The sequence below is a fragment of the Camellia sinensis genome, chromosome 12 (genome assembly GCF_055761805.1).
Source record: "Camellia sinensis isolate YWXY chromosome 12, ASM5576180v1, whole genome shotgun sequence".
NCBI classification, from domain to species: Eukaryota; Viridiplantae; Streptophyta; class Magnoliopsida; order Ericales; family Theaceae; genus Camellia; species Camellia sinensis.
The window spans coordinates 123,222,675-123,235,376 of NC_138972.1; the positions used below are offsets into that span (position 1 = coordinate 123,222,675).

General features: G+C 34.0%; 1 protein-coding gene across 15 annotated transcripts; it reads left to right on the forward strand.

The window, feature by feature from the left end:
* Nucleotides 1-3,096: 3,096 nt before the first annotated feature.
* On the forward strand, nt 3,097-12,477 carry LOC145804759 (sister chromatid cohesion protein PDS5 homolog A-like). 15 transcript variants are annotated; one of them, XM_082899779.1, is made up of 12 exons: nt 5,815-5,835; nt 6,103-6,230; nt 6,312-6,494; nt 6,575-6,801; nt 7,085-7,239; nt 7,318-7,444; nt 7,549-7,698; nt 7,776-7,835; nt 8,676-8,770; nt 9,339-9,387; nt 9,482-9,597; nt 10,143-12,477. In XM_082899779.1, the coding sequence occupies exons 4-10, from the start codon at nt 6,751-6,753 to the stop codon at nt 9,355-9,357; spliced, it is 657 nt and encodes a 218-aa protein (XP_082755905.1). In that variant the 5' UTR covers nt 5,815-5,835; nt 6,103-6,230; nt 6,312-6,494; nt 6,575-6,750; the 3' UTR covers nt 9,358-9,387; nt 9,482-9,597; nt 10,143-12,477. The 15 variants fall into 15 exon arrangements, with proteins under 15 accessions (XP_082755904.1, XP_082755906.1, XP_082755903.1 ...); XM_082899771.1 differs by lacking the exon at nt 5,815-5,835 and having other exon boundaries at nt 8,676-9,387; nt 10,143-10,366; nt 11,975-12,013; nt 12,099-12,477; XM_082899775.1 differs by lacking the exon at nt 5,815-5,835 and having other exon boundaries at nt 8,676-9,387; nt 10,143-10,235; nt 11,975-12,013; nt 12,099-12,477.
* Nucleotides 12,478-12,702: the final 225 nt, after the last annotated feature.

Here is a 12,702-nt window from a genome sequence, read left to right on the forward strand (position 1 = left end):
CTTTCAATAGCTACCAGTCTATCACATTCACCATGCACAAATCTACCTAATTAGACCCTATTTCATCCTCTTGATCAAAAGTACTACACCTAGTAACCAAAACATCAACTATATCAACACCATGTACACAAACAACCCTCAACATATTCAGAAATCAATATCATTTCAAACCATACAATTCGGATGGCCCACAATAGAATATGAAATACACATTGTCTCAGGTTTCAAATTCTCTCATGTTTTACACAAAATGCCAACCAATTCCTCAAAATTCAATTCGCATGAAACATTAATGACAATAGTATCATTCCCATATTTGCACAGCAACAACACTGCGCTATCCATCGAAACTGAAAGAAAAAAAAAAGAAAAATAATTTGTTCAACATAAAAACACTTCACAAGAACAACATAAAAGTTCAAAGAAATTTCTAATAATTATAATTTTCTCTGGATTATAATAACAAGCTTATAATTTTCTCTGGACTCAAATAAAAGTCCAGAGACATTTACAAACATATATTTACCTTCAAGATAACAAAAATAAAATCACAGAAAAATTAATGAATCCAGAGAGAATCACAGATAAATTTACTGCTAACTATTAAATACAATCATAGACAAAAATCACACAGAAGATCTGTTATAAAATTATAAACTTCTCTGTGATTTTCAATGAAGCACCCGCTTACAATTTTCTCTGCGTCATTCTGCAATATTGCACTCATATCAAAATCCAGAGAAATTTACAAACTCATATACACCTTCAAGATAACAAAAAAAATATTACACTGCCCATCTAAACTAAAAGAAAAAACACAAAAAATAACTTTTGCTTAGAGAAACAAAAACTTATATTCATTTTCTATAAATTTATAATTTTCTCTGAACTACAAACTGAAAGTGAATAACAAATTTATAATTTTCTCTCAACTACAAATAAAAGTCCAGAGAAATTTAATATCTGCATTAGAAATTTCTAATAATATGTCCATATGAACTTATAATTTTTTCTGTTATTTTCGTTGGATTATAATAATAAACTTACAATTTTCTCTAGACTATACCAACAAAAGTGCAGAAAATGAAATTTCTCTAGTTTAAACAAATTTCTCTGGTTTGAAAAAATAAAGAACAAAACTTATCATTGATCAGCATGTTGATGAAAAATAGAGCACGGAAAATGAACTCTAATTATCAAAATCAACTACATTGTCAACACTATTTGAAATTGATCAAAAACTAGATAATGAAAAATTAATTCCAAAAATAAAAATCAACTCTACCAAGCTGGCCTCTGTCTAAAATTGATCAAGAACAGAAAATGAAAAATCAACTCTGAAAATCATAAACAGCTTCACTGAGTTAGCCTCTCTTTTAAATTAATCAAAACTGAAAATAAAAACCTAATGCAAAAATACACTCAAAAAACTAATATGAAATCGGAATCCCTACATAAAATTCAAAACAAAAATCAAAATTCATGTGGAATCTCTATCGAAACCATACCTGATTCAACTCCACTGAAAAACCTACGCGATCAACACACTGTAACGCCTACACGATCGTCGTAATCTCTATTGTCAAGTCTACTGCAACACTTGCGAAATCTCTACGAAATCTCCGACAAAATCTCCACTGCGAAATTAGTTTCTAAAATCTCCACCGTGAAGTAAGCAATAGAATATTCAGTTTGCCAAAATCTAAACAATCTTATGTTATAAAGAAGGGTAAATTAGGTATTTTATAACATAAAATAAAGTTGAGGGACCTTAACCATCAAAATATATTATTGTATACCTCTCCTCCTATCAAAACTTAGGAAGGGACCTTCGATCATTCTTTTATGTATGTTTTTTTATAAAAATTTTTAAAAATATTAAAATAATACATTTCCGAACGAGACCGACTATTTCATGTTGTCAAACTTACCTAGAGGTGTGCGCGGTGAGGGTCAGTGCGGTTTGAGAGAAAAATAGAAACCGTATGGCGAGTGGCGGATTGATAAAAGTGTCACTAGAATTTGTCATTTTCCTTATAAAAAACCGGCAGTTCAGTTGGCAAATAATGGCGGATTTGCCTTGGCGGTTCAGACAGATTGGCGGTTTATAAAAAATATAATTCAAATTACAAAACTTAAATCAAAGAGTAAAAAAAAGACGAAAGATACCGTGAAGTTAAGCATCTTGCGAAACTTTTTTCTGATGCAGCAAGTGTAGCAACAACATGATAATATCAACGACTATGTCATCAGTTCATTATAAGCATCTGTGAAACTACAATGATCAAATACAATACATAAAATTTCCCTCGAGCAGTAATGTAATATTATATTCTAAGGTATAGAACAACAAGCAACTTAAGTAAAAAAGAATTTTTAAAATCTTATAAAACATGATGTAATAGCAGTGCGGGTCGGTGCGGTTTGGAAGAAAAATAGAAACCGACGGATTGATAAAAATGTCACTAGAATTTGTCATTTTTCTTACTAAAAATCGACGGTTCGATTAACAAATAATAACGAATTTGTTTTAACAGTACAATTCGGTGCGATTTTAACGATTTCGACAATTTCGACGATATTATATACACCCTGCACTTACCCATAGTGTGCAAACAAATCGGAATGATGATTCTTCCTGGCCCAGACAAACTTTGAGTGGGGAAAAAGCTGCTTTGCTCTTTCCTTGCAATTTCCTCGTCCGCCCTCTCCTCCAAGGCTCGCTCTTACTACCCAACAAAACAAGGGTAATTAATTAATGGGGAATCTTAATATTAAAGGGTACTTTAAAATTTTAATTTATTTAATATTATTTGAAACTTAATTAATTTCACTACAGGAAAAATGGGATTTAGCGGCGTTTATTTAATGGCGTTTTTATAAACGTCACTTTTTCTAATATTTAGCGACGCTTTATAAACGTCGCATTTTGATTTATTAAAACGGTACCGTTTATTAATAGAAGTCGTTTTTGAACGCCTTCAAATGTGTCTTACCATGTTATCCCACTCCCACTCTCTCCACAACTCTGAGAATCAGAACCTCTCTTTTTCTTCAAACCTTCATTATTGATCCCTCAAATGTCTCACTCGCTCGCTCTCTCTCTCTCTCTCTCTCTCTCTCTCTCTCTCTCTCTAAACCCTTCGGTCTCAGAGATTGCGATTCATCCTTCTTCAGCTCGGTGAGCAACACCGTCTGCAATCTCAGTTTCGTATCCTCTCTCTCTCTCTCTCTCTCTCTGTTTCAAGCTCTTCCTTCCGTCTATTCTTCTCCTAGGGTTTGGATCAACTCTCCTCTTGCCTGACTATGTTGTGAGATCTGAGTTCGAACAGTAAAGGAAGCCCTAGATTGTTGTGTTTTGGGGTTCTTCTTGTTCCTTGAAGGCAATGCCGCTACAGTTATTGAGACTAGGACATCTCTTTTTCCCCCTCAAGAAGGTAAGATTTGAAGTTTGAAGCACCAATGTCTTCATGTTACGAAATTTCTTATTCAATAACATATGTTTCAGATCTGAGATTTCTCATTCAAAAATATGTTTGAGATTTGAAATTTCTTATTCAAAAACATATGTTTCAGATCTGAGATTTATCATTCAAAAATATATGTTTAAGATTCGAAATTTCTCATTCAAAAATATTTGTTTGAGATTTGAATTTTTTCATTCGAAACAATATCCTGTAGATATGAGATTATCTTTCAAAAATACATGTTTCAGATCTAAGAGTTTTTATTATTCGTTTGAGATATGAAGACTCGCTGGGATTTTTTTTTGGGTATAGCCTTCTTCCTGCTTAGGCTTTTGATTGTTGATTTTTGAGGGAATCTGATTACTCGAGCTTTTGCGTATATGAATGACATCCTTGATGAGGTCTGCTGTTATGTTCTGCATTTTAGTTATTATTATTATTATTATTATTATTATTATTATTATTGTTATCAATTCATGCTATATTCTAAAGTTTTCCATTTATATTCTGTTTTACATTTGACGAATTGATTCAGCACTCTTTTGTATCACTGACTGAAGCTTTATTGTTGACAAATATTTCAATTTAGATTGAGAACTAACCCATAATAATGCTTTGTATCAGACAAATGTTGGGGTAAGAGGATAAAAAGAAGCTATAAGCATTCTCTACCCCTGCTCTTTGGGCTAACTGATGTTTCCATAAGCTTGAGATTAATACAACATCAATCACCACCCCGAGGGTGGTGACTTGGTGGCAAGGTGCCTACTCCCAAGTGGTTTGGTGGAGAGGAGGTCATGAGTTTAGTTTAAGTCTCACAGGCGTCAATTGGGGGCACGAGACTCATGCCCATTAATACTGTTGTATGCAGATGGTTGCTTAATAGTTACTGTCAAGATTTAGCTTTGCTATTCTTACTGATTCTTGAGACTTGTTTGGTTTTTTAGCTCCTCTCAAGCGCATAAGCAGTTGGTCTTTTGATGAGAAACTCTTCTTACAGTCACTTTTCAAGGTAGTATAACCATAGCCGAGTTGCTTCTTTCAAAACTCAAAATCTTATACCATTTATGCATGTTGTTTTTTGGATAATTTTGTTAATTTACTCTCCATTTGTTATGACAAAAAATGTTTTCTAGAAAATATTTTTCACATTTTTTGGTGTTTTGAACAACAGAAAATGAAAGTCAATGAAAAATAAATTTATTTGGACAGAATGTTTTCTAATTTTGAAAGGTGAAAGACCTTTTGTGGACTACAATCTTACCAACACCATCCTACTACCCCACTTCCACCATCCCACCACCACCACCAACATTAATACATCACTAGCACATTAGTTTCAAGATCGCAACCAAAACATAAAAAAACGCTTTCTACTTTAAAAAAAAATATTGAAAATATTTTCTGTTAAAACAAACGAAGCATTAGATGATTCCTGAATATGTAGCTTTTAGGTATCTCAGAGATTACTGACCAGAAAGATTCTTGCAGGTTTTGGTCTCAGTTTCCGAAACCAGTTCCATCATTCTCTACATCAGGGATGTCGAGAGGCTCCTCCAATCCCAAAGACTCTACAAATTGTTCGACAGAGTGCTAAAGAAACTATCAGGATCAGTTGTAATACTTGGCTCTCGGATGTTGGACCCAGATGAAGATTGTGAGGAAGTGGATGACAGAATAGCTCTTCTGTTTCCTTATAACATTGAGATCAAGCCACCCGAAGACGAGATTCATCTTGTAAGGTGGAAAGACCAACTGGAAGAGGACACAAAGCTTATCCAGTTTCAGGATAACAAAAATCACATTGCCGAAGTACTTGCTGCAAATGATCTTGAGTGTGATGATCTCGGTTCAATCTGCAATGCAGACGCAATGGTTCTCGGTAATTACATAGAAGAGATTGTGGTATCCGCGATATCTGATCATTTGATGAATAACAATGACCCAATGTACCGAAATGGGAAGCTTGTTATATCGTCTAAGAGGTAGACAACTCGTTCTTTTTTTCTTTTTCTCTTTTGTTTTAATCAAATTTCATGTAGTTATTCTTGCTTGTGATGTGAACAGTTTGTCCCATGGGTTGAGTATCTTCCAGGAGGGAAGAACGGGTAGGAAAGATTCCCTAAAACTAGAGACAAATGCTGAATCTTCCAAGGTTTGTTCTACATCTTAACAATCTGACGAGAGTAGTGGAATTGATTTTTATCATTTTTAATAGGGTTTAACTAACTGTGCTTCATTTGTCTATCGATTTAGGACTCCGAGGGGGGAGAGATAATTGGGTCAAAGCCTGATGCAAACAAAAGCGAGACAGAAATCGGTTCCTTCAGCAAAGAAAGATGGTGAGAATTCACCGCCATCAAAGCCGGTAAGCCCATCTCTGATAAATTTATTTGAAAAGGGAGATGGTGAGAAGTAACAAAAAAATGAACCGACAGATAAATGTTTGTTGCAGTTGGACACTAATGCTCTTCCGCACTATCTTCTGAAAGTTTTAAGTATATTATCAGTTGATAATTGATATAATCTCTCCTAATATTGCACTTTCTTGCACTTTCAAGGATTTGCTAAGTACATGAAGAAAGAATATAACTTCCTAACAACATGTGTGTCTATGCATCATGGTTTCCTATAGGAAGTTCCTCCCGACAACGAATTTGAGAAACGCATAAGGCCAGAGGTTATTCCTGCAAACGAGATTGGAAGATCTTGATAATTCTACTTGATCCAAATACTAGCTCTCACCAAGCTTGTAGTTCTCAGGTAAGCAAATAAATCTGAATACAACTAAATTCCATCTTTTGTCTATGAGATGATTTTATAGACATTGATATCCTTTTGCAGGATGATTTGCTTAAGATTCTTGGCGAGAAACATCGACTTTATGATTTTCTTAGCTCACTCTCTCTGAAATGTTCATATGTACTTTTCAACAAGGAGCATGTGAAAGAAATCCTTTTGGAGGCTGACTTGCGGAAATCGGCTGGAAATACACAACTTACTCTGGCTTGCATGAATATTCTAGTGGTAAAACATTCTGTTCCTCTAGATGCTATTTTGAAGTGGTTGATTGTGTTATATAGACATTATCTTTTGCTGGTTTGTAGGATTTGATCAATTTTGTTGAGCCTATCATGGTGATACACAAGAAATTTTATGAATCAATGCACATGCGCTCATGCCTACAGATACATGCATGAATGGGGTACATGTAATGATGTGTGGATAAGGGTTATTTTCTTGGCAGAATCTGACTGTAAGAAAACTGATTAGATGGCTGACTATGTCCATTTGCAAATTAAAACTAACTGATGCAAGTGTTTGCAGTATAATTGTGAGTCATGCTTCTACAGTGGTACTGGTACTTTGTCAGTTATCATCTCTTCATTCGATTATAATGCTCACTCTAAAAGCCGTGGTCACCTTATAATTCCATTTTTTATCTCAATTTTAGGTATTCTCTTTGGTTGGTATCATAGTTGTCCATCGGCTTTTTGTATCTTGAACATTTTCCATTCTCCAGTCAGAAAACTGCAGAACCGAAAAAAAAGAAAGAAGAAAGAAGAAAGAAACATGTTACAATTTGTTTTTTAATATTTGCTTATGATGAATTACAGATTCTTGCATGCTTCAGCCCTTTGCTGCTTAGTGGGATTGAAAAAGATTTGGTACATTTTCTTAAAGATGATAATGAAGTGATTAAAGAAGGTGTTTTGCATGTTCTAGCGAAGGCTGGTGGAACCATTCGAGAACAACTGGGAGTTTCATCCAGGTGCAACTATGGTAACTGTTGATTTCAATTATTCAAATTCCTTGTGTATGAGTTTCTTAGTTTTTCTTTTACTTGCAGTTCATTAGACCTTATACTGGAAAAGATATGTTTAGAGGGTAGTCGAAGGCAGGCAAAGTATGCAGTACATGCCCTAGCAGCAATAACGAAGGATGATGGGCTGATGTCGCTCTCTGTCTTGTACAAGGTTTGGTTTCATTTATAGTTCATCCCCTGTGGACTATTCTAATCATGTCTTTCTCTCCTTTGAAGGTGACTATAATTGAGATACGTTTCTTGCACTATGTGCAGAGGCTTGTCAATATGCTGGAGGAAAAGACACATTTACCTGCTGTACTACAATCTCTGGGATGCATAGCACAGACTGCAATGTCAGTTTTTGAAACAAGAGAGAGTGAACTTGAACGATTCATAAAAACAAATATTCTGGAGTGCAGTAATGTATGCCTTCGAAAGTATGTTAGACTTCTGTAGTTTATCATGTGTTCATGATTTTAAACTGTGCTTTTCTGTTTCAGATAGTGGAAGATAATGCAAAAGAATGTTGGGATGACAGAAGCAAACTTTGTTCATTGAAGGTCATTTTGCAGTGTTGTATACATTTATAGCTTTTGAATTCTAAGATTTGTTTAAGCAATTAAATATGAAATCGGACAAAATGCTGTTTAGCAACTCATCCAGTATTTTGCTTGATGCTATTCTTTGAGTTTTTAAAAACGCCGCCTATAATAATATAACGACTTTTAGTGACTTTGAGTTTGAGGAGTGAATAAAAGAGAAAATTTTGACTGTAAAATTGGCTTCTCTAATCATTTCTACAGTTATATTGGTACAGAAACAATATGAACCTTTAGCACTAGTTGTAAAATTGTCTAGTTATAATATAGGGAGTGATATTTCTGAAATGGTGGCAAAAGGTTGTGCACAAAAATGATCAATATATAATTAGGAAGTAAATCCAATCTTCATTTGTCCGAATATAATGTTTATGGTTATGTTTGTTTTGGTAGATTGGATTATTATATGAGATTTTTGCTTGAAATTAATAGTTATGAGATTATCAATATCCTAAAATTATATATTTTATTTCACGTTTGAAATGTCCTTGTATTGGGAGCAAGATTTGTAGAATTCAATCCTATCTCATGTTAAGTTAAAATTGCTAGACATGACCATGGTTTGTTTTAGGGTAATTGATCATGGGTACTTTTATTTTATTTCATTATATCTCATTTTTATTGAGGGTTAATGTGTGACATTAGGAATGAGGACATGTTTGGCATATTGAGGGTTAATGTGAATATTGGTGCAATAAGTTAGAGGGTTAATTGAGAATGTGGGTGTAATAAGTCAGACACACACAAGTCTACTGGAGAGTGAATTTGTTTCCTTTGCTAACTTCCCATCTTGCTTTACAGATGTTCAAAAGATCCATTTCAGAGACGGCATTAGAGCGAATGTCTGGTTTGTTTGGATCGTTTTCAATTCTTCAACCAAAGGAGGGAAAAAAAAGGTATAATAGAATAATACTTGCCCTTATTTTTGGTGATGATGAGCATTTTGTAGCATGCGTCCCACATTCTAATGACCACTTTTCACATGACAAGGATGTGAGCATGCAGTATTCATGTTCTTTCTATGCCATTCAGCAAAAAATGATCGGCATTTGTCGCAATTGAATAACACTATAAGCTCATTAGATTTATTCTTGGTACGTGGTATGCTTCGATACTATTTAGAATCGTTTTTTAATATGTTATTAAATTAAGATATTAGAGATGCTGTAATGTTTTCTTGTATTTGAAAGTAATTGATATTCCAAATCTATGACTTTATTCAAAGTAGTTTGTATGTCTGTTAGCAAACCATTTGACATAAGTTTAGTAGTTTTTTTAAAAAGTTATTTGTGCTTTCTTCCTGCCTTACAGGATATGTTCTGGTGACTTTAGATTCTAGGAGGGAGAAGTCTAGTTCTACCCAAAACTGCAATGTATTTTTAAGGAAAATTGATTTTCTTGTTTATTGTGTCAATGGTTTCATATAATGCATTGTTGACATCATTGAAGTGGGCTCTTCTTTAGTTACAGGCACATTGCGTAGGCAAAGCAGTGGGGAAGAAGTTGGATCAAGGTATGGCGTGTATGTAGAAAAAGATGCAAATGTGGTCATTACCTGTTTGGTTGTTTAATATTCCTTCTATTTTGTCTTCTGCTTTCATTTGCAGGGGAACAGAATGTTCTTCCAATCCTTCAAAGCTTCATTGAAATGCTTCTGCCCCAGCTAATATGAATAACCTTAATATGAATAACCTTGTTTCACAATCCTCTTCCGCAAATCCAGGTTCTTTTGGAGTATTTTATTTTCAAAGAGTATATGATTTATAGTAGTCCTATTTACTGTTATGCATGAATAAAACATTTTAGCTACTTATTGGTGTAATAGATCTAATTGAATATTTTTTTAAATATGTTGTAATTGCAATACCCCACATAATTCACATGGGTGGAGGAGAAAAGTAGCATTATTCTTATTCGGCCCTTCTACCTGATTCTAAAAACGTATCAGAGTCATGCCACATTGATCTACACATCTTTGTCTCCAAATTGACCCAAATAGAAATACGCAAAAATTGTCTTTTATCTCTAAGAAAGCTGCTAGTTTTTTATTTTTATTTTTTATGTCCAACAAATTAGGAATGAACTCTTATTGGAGAGCCATTTGGACTCCTAACAAAAACTTAATGAACCCTTCTACCATCTAAAAAGTTTATTGGACTAGTTGTGGTAGAATCCTCATATATGCAAAAAACCTATGAAGGAAACCTCCTGCTACTTGATATATTCCCTTTATATACTGATCCAAAGCTTGGAAATTTACTGATGCAGAAATTCAAGTTCTGGTCTGTCCATAGCTTCCATACACGGTGCTGTACTTGCTTTGGCAGCTTGTGTTTTATCTGTTCCATATGATATGCCCAGGTATGTTCATGTCTAACATATACTAGGGCTGTGTTTGGATTTATGATATGCCCAGGTTTATTACCGATTTCTGTCCAGTAGCTGAAATGGAGCTTTGGACCCTGTGAGATTACTGATAAATGATAGATAAGGTATGTATAGGAAATAAAATATTATATTGGATGAGGTGGCTTACATTGACATGGTAGTTTTATAAACTCTATTGAATTATATTATTGTATATATCAAATCCCAGACTTAGCATCATTCTAACAGGAATAGAGTAGTCATTTTTTTCAATAGGAACACCAAGCTGGCCATAGCTAGTCCTTCACCATTCTCTGCTGCTCCTAATTTGGAATAAGTGACTAGGCTAAGCTCTTGTTTCATTGACTGCAATTTTGGTGCCATGAATGCCTTAGGCCTGCATCTTTCCATTTTCATTAAACTCTCTCCAATATCTCTCAGAGTCCACGCAAGTGATGACCCAACCACTTCACATGGTTCTCTAATTGATTGTCTTAGAGCTGATGAGGGCTGATGATAGAATTTGAATAAAATGTCAATATATTATTATATTTTTAAATATGATTGATGAAATCTAGGGGATGAAAATTTCAGACCTGTCTATGAGATTGAAGACACTCTTTTAGTGATACAATGGTAGTAGCAAGCTCTCTAAGAACATCTCCAATTTGTAGGTATTTGTCCCAGGGATAAGAGAGCCCAAATTTTCCATGCCATGGTTCCCATCTTGCAAAATTTGCCTGAAACATACATTCTGATCATCGTAAGCTACTAATTTTTCTGTCTTAGCTAATTAGAGAAGATTTAAATGGAAGACAAAAAAAAAAAAAAGTGGTTAATTTTATGGGATTCTTTCATGCATCTAGGTGATACAGTTCAACCAGTAATGTCCAATTCACTGGAATCGCTTGTGCAATAACTCAATGGCTCAGATTCTTTATTAACGAGTTGGAATTTTGCTCATGAGAATCTTTAATTATTTATTTTTTCAAACATTTAGCTCTTCATTCTAACTCTGTGGTATAATAGTTTAATGAAAATATACCAGAGACTCTTCGCTGGACTTTGAGTGTAACATTGATTTGCAACTGGCAAAACTGGTGTTGGAATGGTTTTCCTTCTCATTGACTAGTCTGAAGTACTCCTCCAAGTATCCTACATTGATGACACAAAAGTACTCTCTATTTCAGAGATATATAGTGTTTGATGACTTCCAAGTTGTAAAATGGAGAAATATTACAGATTTCTCAGAACTATTCAAACTCAAGTTAAGAAAAGAAAGAAAAAAAAGAAAAGAAAAGAGAGTTTACTGTAGTACTGATAAGCTTAATTTAATTCCTGTATTTTATGGTTTGGAATTCTTTAAGTGAATGCTGAAGCCAGATCTAATGGCTGATAGTTATTTGTTGCAATTATAAATTAAAACCTTATAAGAAATTTATTTTTGAATCACTCAGTTCTCTGTGTCTGAGATTGTTTTACTTTTACATGGATAATTTTAGTTTGGGCTGCATGTGAGCTTATTTATGATTTTCTCTCTGTTCCAATGAGTTCATAATAATTCTAGATTATGTTTAAATAAGTCCTCAATTTAGTTACCATACTTCGGCACCAATCATGATTGCTCCAACTGCAATGCATAAATTGGCTCATCCTGAAGGTCTAAATTCAGTTACAAGAGCTTTCGAGTGAAATTTTTGTGTAGTTCTGCTATCAGCTTTTGTCTGTACCAGGAGAGATCGCGACAACCCAAGCAGCAGCTTCACATCATGGTATTGATTCTTGAATCTGGAGCTCCTTTGTTTACTTTTTTTCCTTGAATAATGAGTTGTCCCTCATACCTGTACTGTGGTGGAGGTTGCTTCAAGCTGCAACGCTGTTCGCTTTTTTAAATTCAAACACGATCATTCCATACAGAAGGATTGTGCCTCAGTTGAAGAACTTTGAAGGTCTCTGCATTCCTTTGTGTTGACTGGGATTTGGAAATGTATCCTGCTCAAAATTGTCTTTGTTGTACATGAACCTATTATGATTAATTGAATACGAATCCCTATTCTGCAGTGTAATGATGTGTAATATGCTTGACTATTCCATTGCATCTGCATGTGCAAGCAAATGACTTAACCTATTTTTTCTTTTTATTTTTTGATTGTGTTTGTTGTTTGATTTTGGTTCAGACACAATCATGTAATGTTTATTTAGTCAATATATTGAAGTAGCTGTAAAATTTTATTCATATTATTGTTATTTTTCAGCTTTATTACAGGTATGTTTTTTAGTTAAATATAACAGATTCAGAACAATTTTTTTTTTAAAAAAAAGAGCTATAACGGCGTTTTTTCAAAACGCCACTACAGTGCCAACGGAAATTTTTTTTAAATAAAAAAAATCTATCACGGCGTTTTAAAAACGTCGCTAAATATTTGATGACGTCATTTTATCATTATTTATCGCATTTAGC